Source organism: Neoarius graeffei, chromosome 14 (assembly GCF_027579695.1).
Source record: "Neoarius graeffei isolate fNeoGra1 chromosome 14, fNeoGra1.pri, whole genome shotgun sequence".
NCBI lineage: Eukaryota > Metazoa > Chordata > Actinopteri > Siluriformes > Ariidae > Neoarius > Neoarius graeffei.
Window position 1 is genome coordinate 41,592,402 of NC_083582.1, and position 24,237 is coordinate 41,616,638.

At 44.2% G+C, this 24,237-nt stretch overlaps 1 protein-coding gene across 1 annotated transcript; it reads left to right on the forward strand.

Moving 5' to 3' along the window:
• The first annotated feature begins 1,568 nt into the window (after positions 1 to 1,568).
• Positions 1,569 to 19,341, forward strand: rsl1d1 (ribosomal L1 domain containing 1). The gene is made up of 9 exons (XM_060939683.1): positions 1,569 to 1,640; positions 9,206 to 9,342; positions 9,531 to 9,669; positions 10,111 to 10,259; positions 14,412 to 14,513; positions 14,790 to 14,883; positions 14,975 to 15,100; positions 15,352 to 15,534; positions 18,904 to 19,341. The coding sequence occupies exons 1-9, from the start codon at positions 1,569 to 1,571 to the stop codon at positions 19,042 to 19,044; spliced, it is 1,143 nt and encodes a 380-aa protein (XP_060795666.1). The 3' UTR covers positions 19,045 to 19,341.
• The last annotated feature ends 4,896 nt before the right edge of the window (positions 19,342 to 24,237 follow it).

Below are 24,237 nucleotides of genomic sequence, written 5' to 3' on the forward strand. Positions count from 1 at the left end.
TTCAAATATTTTCACTAAGGAACTTTGGGACATGTTGGTGACACAGATAAATGTATATGCGGATTAGACACGCGGCCACACACCATCCAATTTTAAGTGGAGCCCTGTGAATGTGAATTAAACTCCCGGACTGAAAACGGCCCAGTCCGGCCCTGCCTATTACAGTTTTGATGCATCTGATACCCGCCCGTGTGTAATCACTACCCGCCCGCATACCCGCCCGTAAAATTCCAGATCGTTAAAAACCCGCCCATTTCAGCAACTATTTGGCCGTACCCGTGGGTACCCGACCCAGTGCAGGACTCTATGATGAAGTACTTAAAAATAAAAGTGCTGTGCTTTATAATAATTTTTTTTTTCTGATTCATAACAGAATGGAATGATTATAGAGTATTTGGAATCCTACTGTGATAAATAGAATTAGACCAGAATTAAATTCCTCGCATATTAAAAAATTACATGCTTGAAATGTTCAGATTTTTTTATTCTCTTCAGAAAGGGTTTTTTTCAGTTTGTTGTAAATATCTACCACGTATTACAATGTTAGTAGACATTTTATATTTTGGTTTGAGGAATGACATGCGACCTTTGATCTGGATTTTCATGTGGTTACAGTGTCAATTACCTGTTGACATTTATTGCTAAACTACACAACTAGAAATTAATACAAACAACAACGAATGATTAACAAAATGTGATCTACAAAAATACTTAGAAAGTGGAGCAAAAAAATTTTCTGACACAGGTTCAACATTTGGGGGCGGCATGGTGGTGTAGTGGTTAGCGCTGTCGCCTCACAGCAAGAAGGTCCGGGTTCGAGCCCAGCGGCCAGCGAGGGCCTTTCTGTGCGGAGTTTGGATGTTCTCCCCGTGGGTTTCCTCCGGGTGCTCCGGTTTCCCCCACAGTCCAAAGACATGCAGGTTAGGTTAACTAGTGACTCTAAATTGACCGTAGGTGTGAATGTGAATGGTTGTCTGTGTCTATGTGTCAGCCCTGCGATAACCGACAAGTTGCCAGGTCATCACAGGTCATCATCTCATTATCTCTAGCCGCTTTATCCTTCTACAGGGTCGCAGGCAAGCTGGAGCCTATCCCAGCTGACTACGGGCGAAAGGCAGGGTACAGCCCTTTCATCACAGGGCTGACACATAGACACAGACAGCCATTCACACTCACATTCACACCTACGGTCAATTTAGAGTCACCAGTTAACCTAACCTGCATGTCTTTGGACTGTGGGGGAAACCGGAGCACCCGGAGGAAACCCACGCGGACACGGGGAGAACATGCAAACTCCGCACAGAAAGGCCCTCGCCGGCCCCGGGGCTCGAACCCGGACCTTCTTGCTGTGAGGCGACAGCGCTAACCACTACACCACCCGTGTGTGAGAGTGTGAAATGAAATTAAATATATATATATATATATATATATACATTTTTTATTTTGTGTAGGGGATGTCATGTTTAATCTCCTTTTTAAAATAAATAAAACATGGTGGTTTTTTGGCCGATCGATTATTCTGACCCGGTTTTCGTCACCTAAAGCATACGGAAGTATCTATCTCGCGCATGCGCATTGTAGTTTTACCGCACACGTGTACCATGAAGCGTGGAGAGGAATTGCCCTTAGACCTTTCTCAGGTATTTTTCTTGAATTTTCAAGTGTTTAAAGAAATGTTAGTTATCGATTAGACGCGTGTACGTTTTAATAGTTATTTTTAATCTAAAAGACATATGAGCAATCTAGTTAAATGAAATGAAGTATTGTTATAGCATGTAGCATGGAGCTAGCTTGTTTATTGCACGCGTCGCCGGTGACTAGCATAGCGCTCTTTTAGTTTTAGACGAATTTCCAACACACACGTATTTTTCTTCTGAAAGAGCTGAAGTGTCTCACCAGCAGGTAATGTTTTTCGGTGAATGTAAAGTTAGCTTACTATCGAAGACTAAATATTCATTAAGTGCTTTGTAAAGTCAAATTATAATCAAAATAATTATGGTCAGTCATCTTTTCTATCTTGGAGTTTTCTTGGATGGATATCAAGCATCATCTGGGCTGATGAGACTGAGAAGGAAGAAGGTTCGAGTCAGGGTGAAAGGCCTGACTACAAACTTCATGATGTGGCCGACATTTTACCAGAGATGCCTTACACAAAACAAACCGTGATAAATGTTTGCTTGGATCTGCATCTGATCCACACATCAGCAAGAGCACCATCGAGATCCTCTACAGCAGAGGTTCTCAACCCTTTCTACTTAAGGCCCACCTATTTGGCTCATCTATTCTATTAGAATCTAATAATCTACTGTAAAGTGTATTACAATATGCAGCATCACTCCCTGTTACAGATGGGAGCCCAGGAATTAAATAAATGCAATAAAAACAAACTGTTTTAATTGTAGGTATTGTATTTAAAACTATATGGATGTTCCAGAAGCCAACATAAAACCATGCATGTAGGGCATTCTCAGTCAAAAGGGATTAATGATCCAAAAGTGGAGTCTGGGCGATTAACATAAGAACTTATTGCCATGGGCGGCACGGTGGTGTAGTGGTTAGTGCTGTCGCTTCACAGCAAGAAGGTCCGGGTTCGAGCCCCGGGGCCGGCGAGGGCCTTTCTGTGCGGAGTTTGCATGTTCTCCCCGTGTCCGCATGGGTTTCCTCCGGGTGCTCCGGTTTCCCCCACAGTCCAAAGACATGCAGGTTAGGTTAACTGGTGGCTCTAAATTGACCGTAGGTGTGAATGTGAGTGTGAATGGTTGTCTGTGTCTATGTGTCAGCCCTGTGATGACCTGGCGACTTGTCCAGGGTGTACCCCGCCTTTCGCCCGTAGTCAGCTGGGATAGGCTCCAGCTTGCCCAAGACCCTGTAGAACAGGATAAAGCGGGTAGAGATAATGAGATGAGATGAGACTTATTGCCATGTTTGTGTACAGCAAACAAGCAAATTATTAAAACCAAGAAGTGGATATAGAAACCACTCAATGGGATTAGATCCTTACAGGCTAACAAAGAAGGATTTTTCCTATGAGATGGAAAATTATCCATCTGTTGAGTTCCCTGACATCTCAAACTACCTGGTGCTGCAGACATCGTTCTACACGAACACACAGATGAAGAGCATGGAGGCGAGCAACTTTTTTATATGTGGCTGGGTTAAAGATCTGGGAATCAGGACACTACGCGGTAGACGAATTGATGTGCAGGAAGAGTGTTTATTTACAAAAGCAAAACATATTTAAACAGCGCAAGAAACAAATCAGACAGTGATGGTAATACTTCGTGAAGCCTCTGTGTAAAGTGTCCGTATCTGCACATGTCGATTGCTCTCAGATCTGTATCAGGTGTTTCCCATAATGACCGGGTCCCAAGACCATACAACGCGCTCCATGAGTGAGCACAGCCGCTCGAGCTGCACCAAACTCAAGTGTTCACCTGCTGTGTGATCACAACTTTTAGCTCACGTGTATATTGCCACCAAAACGCCTCATTTTCATCGATAACCCATCACAAAGCATCGCGAGCTGTAGGGTGACCGTAGCTTAATGAGGCGGATGTGACCTCAGATGCAAACCAGCAATTGTACCCTACTACAAATAAAAAATAAAAATAATTAGCTTCAGCTTAAACAACTCGCTGCCCATGAGATGGCGCTTTGCGGCCTCGTGGTTGAGCAACACTGGCCTACAGCACCTGGCTGTGAATATTCATAATTCTATAAGTCTAACTGTAATCTTACTAAAAAAACAGTAAAATATAGGTTACCTGAACATCTGTCTATGCTCTCAGAAAATAAAGTACATTATGCTTTTCGCAGTCCGGTTTCCATCAAATCCTGCGCTCTGATTGGCTGGCTGGCAGACGGGTCAATATCCTACAGTATGGACCCCGGTTACGGACTTCTGGCAACTCGCTTGTTCACAACAACAACAAACTCGTCTCGTCTCGTCTTCTTCCGCTTATCCAGGACCGGGTCGCGGAGGCAGCAGTCTAAGCATGGAAGCCCAAACTTCCCTTTCCCCAGACACCTCGGCCAGCTCCTCGGGAAGAACACCGAGGCGTTCCCAGGCCAGCCGAGAGACATAGTCCCTCCAGCGTGTCCTGGGTCTTCCCCGGGGCCTCCTCCCGGGGGGACATGCCTGGAACACCTCCCCAGGGAGGCGTCCAGGAGGCATCCGAAAAAGATGCCCGAGCCACCTCAGCTGGTTCCTCTCGATGTGGAGGAGCAGCGGCTCTACTCCGAGCTCCTCCCGAGTGACTGTGCTTCTCACCCTATCTCTAAGGGAGCGCCCAGCCACCCTGCGAAGGAAACTCATTTCAGCCGCTTGTATCCGCGATCTTGTTTTCTGTCATTACCCAAAGCTCATGACCATAGGTGAGAGTCGGAACGTAGATCGACCGGTAAATTGAGAGCTTTGCCTTTTGGCTCAGCTCCTTCTTCACCACGACGGACCGGTAAAGCGACCGCATCACTGCGGAGGCTGCACCGATCCGCCTGTCGATCTCACGCTCCATCCTTCCCTCACTCGTGAACAAGATCCCGAGATACTTAAACTCCTCCACTTGAGGCAGGACTTCTCCACCAACCTGGAGAGGGCAAGCCACCCTTTTCCGGTCGAGAACCATGGCCTCGGACTTGGAGGTGCTGATTCTCATCCCAGCCGCTTCACACTCGACTGCAAACCGCCCCAGTGCATGCTGAAGGTCCTGGTTTGAAGAAGCCAACAGGACAACATCATCCGCAAAAAGCAGAGATGAAATCCTGTGGTTCCCAAACAGGATTCCTTCCGGCCCCTGGCTGCGCCTAGAAATTCTGTCCATAAAAATTATGAACAGAACCGGTGACAAAGGGCAGCCCTGACGGAGTCCAACATGCACTGGGAACAGGTCTGACTTACTGCCGGCAATGCGAACCAGACTCCTGCTCCGTTCGTACAGGGACCGGACAGCCCTTAGCAAAGAGCCCCGAACCCCATACTCCCGAAGCACCCCCCACAGAATACCACGGGGGACACGGTCGAATTCCTTCTCCAGATCCACAAAGCACATGTGGACTGGTTGGGCAAACTCCCATGAACCCTCGAGCACCCTATGAAGGGTATAGAGCTGGTCCAGTGTTCCGCGACCAGGACGAAAACCGCATTGTTCCTCCTGGATCCGAGGTTCGACTATCGGTCGAATTCTCCTCTCCAGTACCCTGGAGTAAACTTTCCCTGGGAGGCTGAGAAGTGTGATTCCCCTATAATTGGAGCACACTCTCCGGTCCCCTTTCTTAAAAAGAGGGACCACCACCCCAGTCTGCCACTCCAGAGGCACTGTCCCCGACCGCCACGCGATGTTGCAGAGGCGTGTCAACCAAGACAGCCCCACAACATCCAGAGACTTGAGATACTCAGGGCGGATCTCATCCACCCCCGGTGCCTTGCCACCGAGGAGCTTGCAAACCACCTCAGTGACTTCGGCTTGGGTAATGGACGAGTCCACCTCTGAGTCATCAGCCTCAGTCTCCTCAGTGGAAGACATGACGGTGGGATTGAGGAGATCCTCAAAGTATTCCTTCCACCGCCCGACAATGTCCCCAGTCGAGGTCAACAGCTCCCCACCCGCACTGTAAACAGTGTTGGCAGAGTACTGCTTCCCCCTCCTGAGGCGCCGGACGGTTTGCCAGAATTTCTTCGAGGCCGACCGATAGTCCTTCTCCATGGCCTCCCCGAACTCCTCCCAGTTCCGAGTTTTTGCCTCCGCAACTGCCCGAGCTGCAGCACGCCTGGCCTGCCGATACCCGTCGGCTGCCTCAGGAGTCCCGGAGGTCAACATGGCCCGATAGGACTCCTTCTTCAGCTTGACGGCATCCCTTACTTCCGGTGTCCACCACCGGGTTCGGGGATTGCCGCCACGACAGGCACCGGAGACCTTGCGGCCACAGCTCCGAACAGCTGCGTCCACAATGGAGGTAGAGAACATGGTCCACTCAGACTCAATGTCCCCCGCCTCCCTCGGAAGCTGGGAAAAGCTCTCCCGGAGGTGGGAGTTAAAGACCTCCCCAACAGAGTGCTCGGCCAGACGTTCCCAGCAGACCCTCACCATACGTTTGGGCCTGCCAGGTCTGTCCAGCTTCCTCCTCCGCCAGCGGATCCAACTCACCACCAGGTGGTGATCAGTTGACAACTCAGCCCCTCTCTTCACCCGAGTGTCCAAGACATAGGGTCGGAGATCAGATGACACGACTACAAAGTCGATCATCGACCTCCGACCTAAGGTGTCCTGGTGCCACGTGCACTTATGGACACCCCTATGCTCGAACATGGTGTTCGTTATGGACAAACTGTGACTAGCACAGAAGTCCAATAACAAAACACCACTCGGGTTCAGATCGGGGAGGCCGTTCCTCCCAACCATGCCCCTCCAGGTGTCACTGTCATCGCCCACGTGAGCATTGAAGTCCCCCAGTAGCACAATGGAGTCCCCAGTCTGAGCACCCCTCAGTACCTCTCCCAGGGACTCCAAGAAGGCCGGATACTCTATACTGCTATTTGGCCCGTAGGCACAAACAACAGCAAGAGCCCTCTCCCCAATCCGAAGGCGCAGAGAGGCGACCCTCTCGTTCACTGGGGTAAACTCCAACACATGGCGGCTGAGCTGGGGAGCTATAAGGAAGCCCACACCAGCCCGCCGCCGCTCACCATGGGCGACTCCAGAGAAGTGGAAAGTCCAGCCCCTCTCGAGGAGCTGGGTTCCAGAGCCCAAGCTGTGCGTGGAGGTGAGCCCGACTATCTCTAGCCGGTACCTCTCAACCTCCCGCACAAGCTCAGGCTCCTTCCCCCCCAGCGAAGTGACATTCCATGTCCCAACAGCCAGCCGCTGTGTCCGGGGGTCAGGTCGTCGAGGCCCCTGCCTTCGACTGCCACCCAATCCACACTGCACCAAACCCCTACTGCTACCTCTGTGGGTGGTGAACCCACAGGAGGTCGGGCCCACGTCGCCTCTTCGGGCTGAGCCCGGCCGGGCCCCATGGGCAAAGGCCCGACCACCAAGCGCTCGCATACGAGCCCCAACCCCGGGCCTGGCTCCAGGGTGGGGCCCCGGCTGCGTCCTACCGGGCGACGTCACGGTCCTGGATTTTTTCTCCATAGGGGTTTTTTGGTGAACTGCTCTTGGTCTGGCCTGTCACCTAGGACCTGTCTGCCTTGGGAAACCCTAACAGGGGCATAATGCCCCCGACAACATAGCTCCTAGGATCATTCAAGCACACAAACCCCTCCACCACAATAAGGTGGCAGTTCTAGGAGGGGACAACAACAAACATAGTAGCAATTTTTGTCAACATTTATTTTCTCATTTCTCAGGAGAATAGCGTTAATTTTACAGCATGGATAGCGATAACGACAGTGTTCACAGCGAAAGCGAGTTTTACTACCCTGAGGAAGAAGTAGTAAAAGAGAACATTTCAGGAGGAAGCCGAAAACCTGTAACTGTTGCTAACGCCGAGCAAAAACATTGGCTGAATCCTGAATGACTCAATTTTGTATAATTAGGGGACTACATAGGTGGCAAAATGTAGTTGTTTTCCTGCCATGGAAGTGCACTTGTATACTGAGGAGGAAGCAATTTGCATTACAGCCGTGAATGAGGATTCAAAGTGACGGCTCGGCTTGGTTTTCCCTTTCGGGTGCTCTTGTTTTCGGTTAGAATTTGGTAAAGGAAAAAATAAATATATTATTTGCCAGCTTAAGATCGGTCTGTATGGTGAAATACTGTGATCTCGGCCTTAAATACTGACCTCGGTCAGGGTATTTCACGATACGGACCTCCCAGCTGTTAAATAACACACATTTATTGTACTTTTAGAGGTACAATGGCTCGTCACTGGGGCAGGACCCTCTAAATTACTGATTTGGAACATATATGTACATTTTTGGCCCTAAAAAGCTACACACAGTTACTTTGAGGTCCAATGAGAGCCCTACATGGTACGTTAGTGTCGACTGTACCATCGGGGACAGAAATAGACTCCTTCTGTACCCCTGTTTCTGACAGTGTTGTATCCAAACACGATATCAAGATAATTTATCTCGTCATTGTTATGCTTTGTGGTGCATTTTGCGGTCAGGCAGTTATCGTGCTTATGGCTGGTAGATGATAGTGTGGTTCCTGGATAATATAGTTCTGTAAAGATACTGAGTGAAGAATAAAAAAAAAATAATGATTTTATAAAGGAATGGGTTGACAAATTTTTTGAGCTTCGTAATGGAGCTGTGAGGCTGATGTTACTTTGTAAAATAAGCATATAGCTACCAGTTTATCGTTGTACAAACTTCATTGGGGTTTTTCCCCCCACACGCACTTCTTTCAACCCACACACACGCAGTAATTAAATAATCTGAAATAGGCTCGAACTGTGTGATTGTGTGACAGTTTCGTGATGCAGTTTGTTTGTCAGCTACATATACCCCTTTTCCACCAAATCAGTTCCAGGGCTGGTTCGGGGCCGGTGCTGGTTCACAACTCGTTCAACTTGCGAGCCAGCTGAGAACCAGTTTGCTTTTCCATAGCTCACGGTGCTAAGGGAAGCCACGTCATTACGTCACTGTATACATCAGTTACGTCGCTACGTTTGCATAAACCTTGGCGCGAATATTGAAGCAAAAACAACATGGAAGAAGCAGCAGCAACAACAACAATAATAATAATAATGGATGACTTCGCGTTTGTACAGCTGCTGCTTCTCGTCGCTTAAAAATGGCGATCTTTCGCGGTCTTGTTATTGTTGTTGGTCTTAACAACTCCGCCCCCGCTGACGTAAGTGGTTCTTTCCTCTGGCCCAGCAAAGAGTTGGTGCTAGCCTGGAACCGGTTTTTCTGGCCCCAGAGCCAGTTCTTTGTCAGTGGAAACAGAAAACCCGGTTCCAAACTAAGCACTGGCCCCGAACCAGCCCTGGAACTGCTTTGGTGGAAAAGGGGCAATAGTCATGGAGCTCTAGTACAGATCAACTACATTATGGTAAGGGAAACATTATTTCCGTTTATTTATGTCCAGCTGTTTGTTTAAATGTAGCCTAAACTGCTGGTGTTTATAAACCCTGGGTAACGGCTGAATGATGCTTGAGCAGATCGGCTGCTACAACAGTTGGATTTAGCTTCACGATAAAGAACATGTTTTATTAAGCGTACCAGCTTTATAAAATGGCTCTGCTCTGTGGATTGCAGGTGAAGAAAGCCGTGCAGGCGTTGCAGGCCTATTTGAAGAGCACATCATGCCAGAAGCAGCTTCTCAGTGAAACTCAACAAATCTGTCTTCTCCTTACGTTCTGGAAGATCCCTAAACGAGAGCAGACCATTCGCATGTAGGTTTTACCTGGCCTTCCCCCCAAAATGTATTTAATATTGTGTACAAACTGTGTGTGTGAATCAGTAAACATACCATCATGATTTCCTTAGCAGTCTTGTAGCATACAGATTTCTGCAGTTTTTTTGCTCCAACATGAATCTCATGACGCTGTATATTTTCACCCATGTCCCGTTAATCCCCCAGTCCTCTGGCTCACACGTTCCGCGATGACTCTGTCGAGGTTTGCCTCTTCACACGGGATGAACCCAAAATGACCGCAGATCAGACAAAGAGGTTTTACAAGAAATTACTCGCACAGAGTGGGGTCAAGTATATGCCTCAGGTATGACGTTTTTCATTTGTAGCATGAAATATGGGATAAAATGGCACTCCAGCAAACCCTGTCGTCTTTCAGTGGTGGATCTGGGTGAAAGTAGTGCAAGAGTAACTCAGTGTGTATCCAGATGAGCTTCTGCTACCGTTGGAGCTTGTCCCTACAACCTCTGAAACAGTCCATGGCCACGGTTCTCACTTCCAGTCTTAAAGATCTGCACATTTCTGTGACGAGCCTGCCCTAACACACCTTACTCAAGTCATCAGTTAATTACCGAGTCCTTAATAAGCTGATCCAAGTGTGTTGGAGTAGAGCAAACACAAAACTGTGCAGAGCTTCTGGTTTCCAGACCTGGGATTGAAAACGCCACATATTTTCATGGGTTGGGTTGAAGGTGACCGTGATTTTTATTTTTAAATATTTGACCTGATTTTCACATATTTTTGGTAGGTGATTCCTTTCGCAGCACTGAAGACTGAATATAAGCCATTCGAAGCCAAGCTGAAACTGCTCAACAGCTTCGATGTCTTCCTAGCAGATGCACGCATTCGCCGCCGTTTACCTTCCCACATCGGGAAACATTTTTATCAGCGGAAGAAGTAAGAAGATTGAGTGTCTTAGCTCAAGTGTTTAACTTTTTTCAGAATGTTTGGTCCATTGTGCTGTAATTGGCTCACACGGCCATAGGCCCATGAGTTATTGCCATCACACGGTGACATCCATCCATCCACCCACCCCCAAAAATCGCTACTCCTCCCTGAGTTTTCAATGGATTTTGATTTTGTTTGGAAGATTTAATCAGTCTGCACAAAATGTACTCCCTGGTTTTGTGATTTCTCGTTAACAAGTTATGAATCAGGCCGGTTCATGAACTTTCAGGAAAATCACTACTCCTCACTGAGTTTTCAATGGATTTTGATTCTGATTATATTTTGAAGATCTAATTGTTCTCATGAAGAGCAGCTTAGCTAATTATAAACGAGTCTGGTTTCTCATGGTATGGCCGTGTGAGCTACTGTGTTGCTGACGCTGTGGTTTGATTATATTTTGTACTTAATGCAGTTAACTTAAAAAAAAAAAAAAACTTACACTACCGTTCAAAAGTTTGGGGTCACTTTGAAATGTTAGACTGGTACCAAAATCCAGAATTGTGACACCCAAAGGCATTTTTGAGACAAAGTCGGCAAACAGTCTTATTTTGTCAATTTGGGTGTGCCGAATTCAAATCTGCAATATGCCGAGCTCTATCTGACCTCTGTTGACCTCTAGAGGTCATTGAACTTCGGGCCTGTAAACGTCTCAGCTGAACCCAGTTTCTCAGCTTTCTAAGGAATGAAATGTACTAAAATGATTAATGAAGTTAGCAAATGGCCTTGTTTGTTAAATGTTTGGGTGCTGAATTCATTTTTCATTTGTAAAACGACATATGACCTCTGATAACCTCAAGGTCATTAAACTTGGCCTATAGGCCTATGCATTTAACGGCATTTTTAAACTGACTTTACTCCCCCGAAAAGAATATGAACAGACAAAAAACAAATAGAAAGGAACAAATACAACATTAAATGCCAGTCCATGTACATGTGACTTACTTTTCACAATGAGAATGCCTCGGCGATCACCTTACATAACATTGCATTACATTTAGCGGTTATTGTTTATACAAAGCTACTGAAAAAAGGACAGATTCAGCAGCATACAAAATGTGGGGGCATACAGGGTATACAGGTTAATCAGGGTTAGTATATATGAGAGTTTTTTTCTTTGTTTTTTGTTTTGTTTTAAACGGGGTAAAGCCTTTACAAAAAACAAACAAAGAAAAAAACTCTCATATATACTAACCCTGATTAACCTGTATACCCTGTATGCCCCCACATTTTGTATGCTGCTGAATCTGTCCTTTTTTCAGTAGCTTTGTATAAACAATAACCGCTAAATGTAATGCAATGTTATGTAAGGTGATCGCCTAGGCATTCTCATTGTGAAAAGTAAGTCACATGTACATGGACTGGCATTTAATGTTGTATTTGTTCCTTTCTATTTGTTTTTTGTCTGTTCATATTCTTTTTGGGGGAGTAAAGTCAGTTTAAAAATGCCGTTAAATGCATAGGCCAAGTTTAATGACCTTGAGGTTATCAGAGGTCATATGTCGTTTTACAAATGAAAAATGAATTCAGCACCCAAACATTTAACAAACAAGGCCATTTGCTAACTTCATTAATCATTTTAGTACATTTCATTCCTTAGAAAGCTGAGAAACTGGGTTCAGCTGAGACGTTTACAGGCCCGAAGTTCAATGACCTCTAGAGGTCAACAGAGGTCAGATAGAGCTCGGCATATTGCAGATTTGAGTTCGGCACACCCAAATTGACAAAATAAGACTGTTTGCCGACTTTGTCTCAAAAATGCCTTTAACTCCTTAAATAAGCACTTTTTTGAATTTTGGTACCAGTCTGTGTCCTTATTTTTGAAAGAAAAGCACTGTTCTTTTCAATGAAGATCACTTTAAACTAATCAGAAATCCACTCTATCCATTGCTAATGTGGTAAATGACTATTCTAGCTGCAAATGTGTGGTTTTTGGTGCAATATCTCCATAGGTGTATAGAGGCCCATTTCCAGCAACTCTCACTCCAGTGTTCTAATGGTACAATGTGTTTGCTCATTGCCTCAGAAGGCTAATGGATGATTAGAAAACCCTTGTACAATCATGTTAGCGCAGCTGAAAACAGTTGAGCTCTTTAGAGAAGCTATAAAACTGACCTTCCTTTGAGCAGATTGAGTTTCTGGAGCATCACATTTGTGGGGTCGATTAAATGCTCAAAATGGCCAGAAAAATGTCTTGACTATATTTTCTATTCATTTTACAACTTATGGTGGTAAATAAAAGTGTGACTTTTCATGGAAAACACAAAATTGTCTGGGTGACCCCAAACTTTTGAACGGTAGTGTATGATAAACATCCTTCATGAAGACTCATGACACTCCTACGATTGATATTTGCCGACTCTTCCTCTGAAGAGACAAAATGGTCTCTTCCTGTCCTGTCTAAAATTATTGGACACAATAAGCCACATCTCCATACACAAAATGCGTCCCCCCCACACACACACAGCTCAGATGGCAAAGATTTGTTTATTTTGAATGTTTGCGCGTGATAGTGGAACTCGGTAGAATTCTTGATGCCCTCAGTCTTCAAGATTTCCTGGATCACGAGCCACAAAACAGCCTCAATTATCCATCACCGTATGTTCCAGCGGGTTTGTTTTCCCCTGTATACAGCCCTCTTTCGTTGGCAGACCTGCTGAAGGTGTGCACAGCCAAAGAGTTTCAGTTCACCGCGGGTCATGAGTCGAGTTATAGTTAGAATGATGTTTGGTGCATTTCAGGCATGGCTTGGGTATGGCTTTTTTATGCAGCCCTACAAAACAAGAGCAAGTTCTTATGGACTTTTAGCCCGTTTTGAAACTTGATAAACTCAACCAGTAAAAGATTTCTGAGGGCCCGTTTACACGAGGACGCTGTCGGGTAAAAACGACTAAATATTTTATCGGAAGTGCCTTTCGTCTACACGGGGACAGCGTTTCCAAGGCTGAAAAACGGATAAAATTGAAAACGCATTCCAGAGTGGATAAGTTAAAAACGGCCCCCGTTGCTTATCCGTCTAAACTACCCAATACGCGAAACTCTGCTCGGATCTGCTCACGTCGGGTACGCGTTTACGTCATACATATGTCATATACTGTACATGCTAGCCCGGGAAGTAAGAAAGTAAGTAAAAAAGTAAGAGCATGTCTGATTACATCGATCCAACGGACCTTCAAGCTGCCCTGTGTTTTAATGCAGTAGATGTGTTTTCCTGCTCACCCGCTCGGCTGGAGCTCCTCAGTTTGGTGTCGCCAAGTTACATGCACGCGCGCCGCCTATTCAAGCCGCTCGTGAAACCATAAACCCGAGACTGAAAACAAAACTAGCAGCCGAACGGGTTTATTTTCCTGAGATGGACACTGCCTTTTCTCTTCTTCACCGAAACAAGAGTGAGTGTTACTTAATAAAGGCAGATTAAAAGAGTTTCGGTTTGCTCCTGCTCCTCCCTCGAGCACTACAGTACCTCAGCCGGACCGGTGTTCTGTAAAGTTATCCTAGCAAGTTCGCATACAGACCGTTTTATTATTCAAAACAAGTCATTACAAATTATTTGACTCGGCCAAAGACTCGACCAATACGCACAAAACATAAAAATCGGCAAATGCGTGAAATTCTCACTGATTTTCTATCAGCCCAGCTGATCGGTGGGACAAAACTACTGTTGAATTTTCCTACCCTCCTGGATTTCGCGCATGCGCAGTAGGCTTGGTAGGACAAATCCAAGAGGTAGGATAACTTTACAGAACAGCGGTGCAGATGTGCAGATCAGACAAGACGGAAGACGTTGCGCATGCGTGCAGACATAGCGGAGACATTTATGCGTCACCGTATAGACGCAGATTTCCTCCTTGAAAACGGTCGTGTAGACGCGGAAAAAAGTGAGAACGAAAACGGACTTTTGCGTTTTTGTTTCAGACCGTCCCCGTGTAAAGTGGGCCTGAAACTGCAGTCTTTTTCCTTTCTCATTATGACTGGAGGCAGAATGTTCATGACTCATCATTCTGGCAAATTCTTAACTCCGTTTTCGTCAGTGTTTTTAAAAGATAATCATGGAAGTGGTGTGATGTTGGTTTTTGACATTAATACTTGAATTGTGCATTTCAGGATTCCTTTGTCTGTGGGTCTGACGCAGAAATGCCTGGCCACACGTCTGGATAGGCTCGTTCAGGGCACTACCCTCACCATCAACAAAAAAGGCTCCTGTTGGTAAAGGCTCCTGTTGGTTTCCTGTTTACTGTCAACAAATGGCACTCCAGCAAACTCCGTCCAGCTGCTTTGGTGTTGGATTGGGGTTAACACGGTGCCACAGTAACTCGATCCAGAGTGTATCCAGATGAGTCTCTGTCTATTGGAGCTCGTCCCTACAACCTCTGATACAAGAACCTTTGAATTAAATGTTATAGTATTTTCCTTTTATTATCCATTGTCCTTGTTAAATATATCCCCCCCCCCCCCCCCCCCCCCTTTTTTTTTTTTTGTTAGCATGGTGCGTGTTGCACACTCGGGGATGACTACAGAGGAGATTGTTGAGAACATAGTTACAGCTGTTAACACCATTTCAAGAAAATTACATCAGGTGAGTTGGTCGTTTTAAACAGGGTGTGCGTCAGATACTGATTCTTGTGTTTCAGCTTGGACATGTACTCATTGCTTTCTTATTTGTCCAGAAAGGAAAAAGCATCAAAATCATCCACATGAAAAGTCCCACCTCTGTGGCTCTTCCCATCTACACCTCTGACCTGAGTCATCTGACGCTGCTGGAGGAGGAGCTGAAGAAATCCAGATTAGCAAAGGCAAGCGTCTACTTGCTTTAGTTGCAGGAGAATATTCAAATGATTTTGCAGTTGCCATGGAAATGTTCTCAGTTTTTCTCAAGCCCATGATTAGATACAGCATTGTCTTGGGAATTTCTTTGTGGATGTTATGTAGTCACCAGCCTTGCCCTCAAACTGCCTTGTCTTCTTTATACAAAAGAATTAGAGCTTGAATGTGTGCAAAGAGCACTGCATCATATTAATGAAATTATATCTCACTTGATTCACAGGGGACAAAAAAGAAGCAGAAGAGCAAAGCGAAACCTGGTTTACAGGAGAAACATCATGATGCTAAAGAAGCAACCGCTGAAAAGGATATCGAGTGTGGTGGTGATGGTGAAGATGAGGAGGAAGAGGAGGAGATTCCACAATTGGTGCCTATTGAGTCCCCAAGCAAAAAGCCTAAGCTGGAGGCAAGTGCTGTAAACTGTTTACACAAACCACATATAGTTTTGAAAATGTAGATTGTAATCCCCTCTGTTTAAGACAAAATACCCATCCATAAGAACAGTCTCATCTCATCTCATTATCTCTAGCCGCTTTATCCTGTCCTACAGGGTCGCAAGCAAGCTGGAGCCTATCCCAGCTGACTACGGGCGAAAGGCGGGGTACACCCTGGACAAGTTGCCGGGTCATCACAGGGCTGACACACAGACACAGACAACCATTCACACTCACATTCACACCTACGGTCAATTTAGAGTCACCAGTTAACCTAACCTGCATGTCTTTGGACTGTGGGGGAAACCGGAGCACCCGGAGGAAACCCACGCGGACACGGGGAGAACATGCAAACTCCACACAGAAAGGCCCTCGCCAGCCACGGGGCTCGAACCCGGACCTTCTTGCTGTGAGGCGACAGCGCTAACCACTACACCACCGTGCCGCCCCATTAGAACAGTGTCTGGGAAAATATTTCCATCCACACAAATGCAATACCAAAAAAGAAAAAGAATTGAAGCACTCATGTGAGCCCAGTAGGTGGCGCAAGCCCAGTATGTCATGAAAGGTCATATCAAAAGCTGCAAGAATTATGTTGAGTATACCGTATGAGAGCAAGTGTAAAGGCAAAATGCCAGAAAACACCAACCTGGTCAAAAGTTCTAAAATGTAAAATGACAAACACAAGACTCCGTCCAATACACATCATATTCTGGTATTTCCTCGTAAGGGTGTAATAATCGAACAAAGTGAAATTTGAGTCGCAACACATTATCAAATAACTTACAAACTGTCATGATAAATGCCGTCCTAGCGCACATTATAAAGGTCAGACGGATGGAAAGTCATCTAGTGTCGCAGGATGTCCTGCACCTGAGTTGATTATAGTGAGAAAGGTACGTGCACTCCCAGTCCCACTTTCTCGTCCAATACGTGCCATCTGGTGCAAAGGCTGCCACGAGACAACCGACGCACAAGGATGCAGGTTATATTTCGGAGTGTCCTTCCCCTAGGTAGGCTGCCTTCCGAGGCTTGAGAGCCCCACCTGCCCAAGTATTGCATGTTGGCCGATGGCTCGTGAAGATCTCATCCACCCTTTGACAGGTCTTGTTTTTAATCTTGCTGGATGACATGCCACCCTCCTCATCAGCGTACACTGGTGGGGGAGCCGGTTTAGACGCCGACTAGACGTCCATGCGGCAGGTGGTACTGGGTTACAGTGTTACCGGTAGCAGCGTAAACAACCCTAACCTGACCTGAAGCACATGCATATACAGTGGTACCTTGGGTTACGAACTTTAATTCGTTCTTTGACTCCATTCGCGAACCGAATTAATTTTTCCCATTGAAATTAATGTAAATCCAATTAATCCGTTCACCGGCCCCAGAAACATTTTTTTAAAACTTTTTATGGGTTTGTGTGTGGGGAAAAAATACAGAAAGGAATTAAAGATAACCTTAATTACAGAAAAATACAGTAATACTAAAATAAAATAAAACATAATTGTACAGTACACTTTACGTTTGTGGTTGATAGTTGCTTGGCGAGATCAGAAACACGAACACCACTTTCATGTTTAACTATTATTTCCTTCTTCGTTTCAACAATAATACATTTAGGCTTCTTAACAGCACTATCACTAACACTTTTCACTTTCTTGGGAGCCATAATGAGGGTTAATTTAATGCAAAAAGCAAAAAAGAAATCGTATCAACACAACACAATGACGAACAACGTTCACAGTGCGCCACCTTGAGTGCAGCTGATGCTGCCGCACACCTCACGTGGTGCAGAAGCCCGCCAGTTCGTGCATCGAAGCAAAATTTGTTCGGGAATGGCGTTCGTAGCCCGATTTTGTTTGTGAATAGGGACATTCGTGACCCGAGGTTTGACTGTATATATATTATACACAAAAGGGTAAAGAGGCTGGTATCCAAATTGTACGCTGCGCTTTTTTAAAAAAAATTATATATACTTATTTTATTTTTTCCTCTGTCCGTGTGTAAATGGTAGAGGAGTCGTAAATTTTGTTCCACCTTTTGTAGACATCATCTTTGAAAATCTTTTCATCGACACAAAAGCACTGTTTTAAGCCCAAAACTGCAGAGAGAATTCTGTTGAAAAAGAAATATCTATCTACATGTGCACAGGACCACAGAGATGATCACGCTGTGCTGGATTTCGAGTGTTTAAAGGAACAGTCCACCGTACTTCCATAATGAAATATGCTCTTATCTGAATTGAGACGAGCTGCTCCGTACCTCTTCGAGCTTTGCGCGACCTCCCAGTCAGACGCGCTGTCACTCCTGTTAGCAATGTAGCTAGGCTCAGTATGGCCAATGGTATTTTTTGGGGCTGTAGTTAGATGCGACCAAACTCATCTCATCTCATTATCTCTAGCCGCTTTATCCTTCTACAGGGTCGCAGGCAAGCTGGAGCCTATCCCAGCTGACTACGGGCGAAAGGCGGGGTACACCCTGGACAAGTCGCCAGGTCATCACAGGGCTGACACATAGACACAGACAACCATTCACACTCACATTCACACCTACGGTCAATTTAGAGTCACCAGTTAACCTAACCTGCATGTCTTTGGACTGTGGGGGAAACCGGAGCACCCGGAGGAAACCCACGCGGACACGGGGAGAACATGCAAACTCCACACAGAAAGGCCCTCGCCGGCCACGGGGCTCGAACCCAGGACCTTCTTGCTGTGAGGCGACAGCGCTAACCACTACACCACCATGCTGCCTCATGCGACCAAACTCTTCCGCGTTTTTCCTGTTTACATAGGTTTATATGACCAGTGATATGAAACAAGTTCAGTTACACAAATTGAAACGTAGCGATTTTCTATGCTATGGAAAGTCCGCACTATAATGACAGGCGTACTAACACCTTCTGCGCGCTTCGACAGCGCATTGATATCTGAGCTCCGTATCAATGCGCTGCCGAAGGTGTTAGTACGCCTGTCATTATAGTGCGGACTTTCCATAGCATAGAAAATCGCTACGTTTCAATTTGTGTAACTGAACTTGTTTCATATCACTGGTCATATAAACCTATGTAAACAGGAAAAACGCGGAAGAGTTTGGTCGCATCTAACTACAGCCCCAAAAAATACCATTGGCCATACTGAGCCTAGCTACATTGCTAACAGGAGTGACGGCGCGTCTGACTGACTGGGAGGTCGCGCAAAGCTCGGAGAGGTACGGAGCAGCTCGTCTCAATTCAGATAAGAGCATATTTCATTATGGAAGTACGGTGGACTGTTCCTTTAAGGTTTTCCTGGTGCTGTATTGTATACACAGGTATTAACATTTTGATTTTGATTCTGTAGGCCACAACCAGAAAGAGGTCAAAGAAAGCGGCCAAGCCAGCTACAACGAAAAAAGCCCAGAAACCCAGACAAGGACAGAGGAAACTGAACAAAAAAGCACCACAAGTCCAACAAAAGAAACAGAAAAAAGTGTCCGTCTGAAAATGTGTATACGTAAAACCCTTTTTTTTTTTTCCTCCTTGTAAATTGTCCATATTTGTCAGAGCAAGGACAAGACTTATATAAAAGTATATCTGGTGTTTTTTTTCATACCGGACAAGACTTATATAAAAGTATATCTGGTGTTTTTTTTCATACCGGACAAGACTTATATAAAAGTATATCTGGTGTTTTTTTTCATACCTGCCATAGTTACATATGGCTATTTTGTAGATTTACATGAAATAAACACTGTTTACTTGTTTACCGTGTGTGTGTGTGAGATTAGTTGCTGACATGATTATATAAAGAATATAATTGCTGACTTGATGTGTGTCTACATTTATTTATTTGCTACATCGTACATACAACACTTGTGTTGGTTTACCGGCTTTTTGTGACGTGTCTCCTGAGGGCTGTTGGACCAGCTGCTGTTTATCTAGTTGCTTTATCTACCTGACAGCATTGTAAGGGCTGTCAATGTAGTCGCCGTATGCGTGTATGTAAATTAATGTTTGTGTTTACACAAAGCAAACAAGCTTATTTTTGTTTTAATAACACCAAAAATCCTTCCCTTCTCCCCAACAGGGTGGGGAAAATACCCGAGTGTTTATATGTATGGGTTTTTTTTTACAAAGATATCGCTGTGCATCACAGGATGGAGACATTATTTGTTGAGTGTCCTGCCCCTCCCTCACTTTAATTACAGTGAGGACAATGAGTGAGGCATGACACTGAGGGGAACACCAAACACAAACGCGCTGTCCATCAGAAGACAGAAGGACATAGTTGCTTTTGGAGGCGTTTATTAAAGCTGATTAAGGATTGGTGTTGGAGAAAATTTTAACGCTAACAGTAGATAAACAGGTAAGTTGAAGGCACTGGACATTTCTGCTGCGAAATGTAGTTCAGTGTTTGGTCATGAAATGGAATTAATGCATTTCTTCATGCTTTTTCAAACACACCAGAGGTTTGTAGGGTTTGTTCAAGATGTCGTCTGGAGCTGAAGGTCCACAGACCAATGTGAGGATAGGTGGCTTAGTGTGTGAGCCGGTCCCTGCAGAGACCCCGCTATGGACTTACTACAGCAAACCCATCATTCTTGCAGTTATTGGAGGACTGGTATTATGCACAGGCATTGTATTGTACATACTTAATGAATTTGATGTGGCTGGTGTGCCACATGGCATGGGACTTGTTTGTCTGTCTGTTGGCACCATGTTCATTGTAGTTGCACTCGTGTTGTTGCCCATCATTAAGGACAAATTGAGGCGGCGAGGGCCAAAGACGCGTCACACGTTTCGTATGGAGCAAGTGTAACCGGGACGGGCCACGATGATCCGTTGGCCTCCAATTACACCAGAAAATGAATGTACAGGCTGTCGTAGTAAAACATAGTTATTTATCATGTATATTTATTTCATTGAAGCATGAAAAATGTGCCTGCTAGCAAGTATATTTTATTTCATAATGTATCAAAAACACTAATTTTTTTTAGTTGATTCTTATTACACTTAATTGCAGCACATTTGTGTTCAATCGATGTGATAAAATTTGCAATGGTATACACCAGGAAATGGAAAAGGTTCTTTCTTTTCAGTTTGTCTTTCTTGTGGAACCCATAGAGAACCATTGACTGACTAAAGAACCCATTTTATGCTGTTGATTTAATGCCTATTGTTTGACTTTTTTTTTTTGTAAATGGTTCAATGAACCAATTTGTAGCATTAAAAAAAAAAAACTTTTGGAGCCTTCTGTGAGTATCTCTAAAAACATTTCTATGCACAGCTGTACTTTATCAGTTAAAAATGGGTATGTTTGCATGTATGGGGATGATTCCATAGGGCAAGATAAAGGTGTAATTTGCTCATCTGGTCCTTGCCAAAGGTTTATTCCTTACAGTGTACTTTGATCGGTTTCCCTCAGAGTGACTACATGGTGTCTCGCTAACATCTGTGTCACTCATTCTACCTGATGTAGCAAAAAAAAAAAAATAGTGGAGGAAGAAAGCTTCACAGCCATGGAGAAAAGTGTCCAGGGAATAGGTCGGTGCAAGTTTGCATTTTGGTTTGCTGTATTTCATGACATATTGGGATTCCTGATTCTCTTGTCTGGTGTGTTTTGGGATATCTTCTTCAATGACTTTCTGATCTACGCTGGAGCTGTGATCATTTTCCTCAGCCTAATCTGGTGGGTGTTTTGGTACACTGGGAACATCGAGGTGCCTCCTGCAGAGCTGGAGGATGACATCACTTTTTATAAAAGGACCAAGGGACTTTCTGGAGTGGTGCGCAAAGTCTCTGATCGGCTCTCCGATGGACTTCACTCGTTCAGGAAAAGTGGGAGACGCAGTGCCACGAGGGGGAATTCGCACCATAATGGCACCAACAGCACAGATATCTGCATGATCTCCTATACAAACACTCAGCCACTGGGACCATCCAATAACCTGAACAGGGAACCGTTATCTGTATAATCTACAGGTAAACAAACTAGATATTATACAACATACAAACACCTTTTTTTTTTTTTTGGACAAATTCGTAGTCATGTTATTGATCCCATTTATTTCAGTCATCATGCCACTTTGGCAGTCTGTTAATTATTACCTGCACTGCTGCTCCAATTGGTTGGTTGATGGAATCAAACAAAATGTTTACAACATTCTTCGCAGACTTTGCACTACACTGAATAGAACTGATCAGTTGTAATACCCATCTCTTTCCACAGCAGTGTGAAGAACGCAACCTCTGGACAGCTGTGCTCTGGCAAGCAAGCAAGCAAATGATTGGAATGATACGTTGGAGATCTATTTCTAATGGAATCAGTGTTGTTACTCTGTTGATAGTGTATAAATGTTCTATTTAACTTCATATTGTCTGGAATATATTTGCTATATGATGAATTGCATAGCACAATAAAAGTTGAAGAATTCTTCAACATTTTGTAACATACATTAGTGAGACATCTCAGATTTTTTTTCCTCATTAACACAAATGAGAAAAATTTACAGTGCTGAGCGTAAATGAGTACACCCCCTTTTGAAAAGTAACATTTTAAACAATATCTCAATGAACACAAACAATTTCCAAAATGTTGACAAGACAAAGTTTAATATAACATCTGTTTAACTTATAACGGGAAAGTAAGGTTAATAATATAACTGAGATTACACATTTTTCAGTTTTACTCAAATTAGGGTGGTGCAAAAATGAGTACACCCCACAACAAAAACTACTACATCTAGTACTTTGTATGGCCTCCATGATTTTTAATGACAGCACCAAGTCTTCTAGGCATGGAATGAACAAGTTGGTCACATTTTGCAACGTCAATCTTTTTCCATTCTTCAACAATGACCTCTTTTAGTGACTGGATGCTGGATGGAGAGTGATGCTCAACTTGTCTCTTCAGAATTCCCCATAGGTGTTCGATTGGGTTCAGATCAGGAGACATACTTGGCCACTGAATCACTTTCACCCTGTTCTTCTTCAGAAATCCAACAGTGGCCTTAGATGTGCGTTTAGTCATGTTGGAAAAGTGCACGACGACCAAGGGCACGGAGTGATGGTAGCATCTTCTCTTTCAGTATAGAGCAATACATCTGTGAATTCATGATGCCGTCAATGAAATGCAGCTTCCCGACACCAGCAGCACTCATGCAGCCCCACATAAGGACACTGCCACCACCATGTTTCACTGTAGGCACCATGCATTTTCCTTTGTATTCCTCACCTTTGCGACGCCATACAGTTTTGAAGCCATCAGTTCCAAAAACATTTATCTTGGTCTCATCACTCAAGAGTATAGAGTCCCAGTAGTCTTCATCTTTGTCAGCATGGGCCCTGGCAAACTCTAGGCGGGCTTTTTTGTGCCTGGGCTTTAGGAGAGGCTTCTTTCGTGGACGGCATCCATGCATGCCATTCCTCTGCAGTGTACGCCGTATTGTATCACGGGAAATAGTCACCTCAGTTTGGCTTTCTACTTCTTTAGATAACTGCAGTGAACTGGCATGCCGATTTTCTTCAACCCTTCTCATCAGAAGATGCTCCTGTCGAGGTGTTAATTTCTGTGGACGACCTGGACGTCTCTGTGAGATGGTTGCAGTTCCATCTTTCTTAAATTTTTGTGCCACTTTTGCTACAGTATTCTGACTGATAAGTAAAGCTTTGCTGATCTTCTTGTAGCCTTCACCTTTGTGGTGTAAAGAAATAATTTTCTTTGGGGAATTCTGAAGAGACAAGTTGAGCATCACTCTCCATCCAGCATCCAGTCACTAAAAGAGATCATTGTTGAAGAATGGAAAAAGATTGATGTTGCAAAATGTCGCCAACTTGTTCATTCCATGCCTAGAAGACTTGGTGCTGTCATTAAAAATCATGGAGGCCATACAAAGTACTAGATGTAGTAGTTTTTGTTGTGGGGTGTACTCATTTTTGCACCACCCTAATTTGAGTAAAACTGAAAAATGTGTAATCTCAGTTATATTATTAACCTTACTTTCACATTATAAGTTAAACAGATGTTATATTAAACTTTGTCTTGTCAACATTTTGGAAATTGTTTGTGTTCATTGAGATATTGTTTAAAATGTTACTTTTCAAAGGGGGTGCACTCATTTACGCTCAGCACTGTACAAATAATACATGTTTAAAACATCATTAGTGAAAAACGCAAAATGATATTCTTTCAAAAGTGCGCATTTCCTTTTTTTTTCTTATCTGGCTTCTGGATTGTCTCAGTTGTACTAGTAACCCCACTTTTTACTATCACATCTGACTGCTTGCTCCACCTTCTTGTCATATCTGTACTCTCATAACTCTGATTCATACATGGCCTTATTCAAATCAAATGTGAAGGCTGAGAGGGTCATGACAGAATTTCTTCCAACAAAATTTTCTGTTGTCTTTTTTTCTAAATTAAATATTTTAAAATTTTGTTTCTTGTAGATAATATGGTAATGTGATGATGTAAAAAAAAAGTGATGCAGACTCTACTGTACTGTAATATAACATAAGAATTGCATTCAACTTGTTAAAAATGGCCATAAAACAATGAGTGTGAATATTTCTGACTGACCGTGATGCTTTTGGGACATGCTCTGCAATACACAGCATTTTGTTATGGGTCAAAGACATATATTTTTCTGCTAAAACAACAAATCTTCACAATAAAACTGTAGTCAAGTAACGTAAA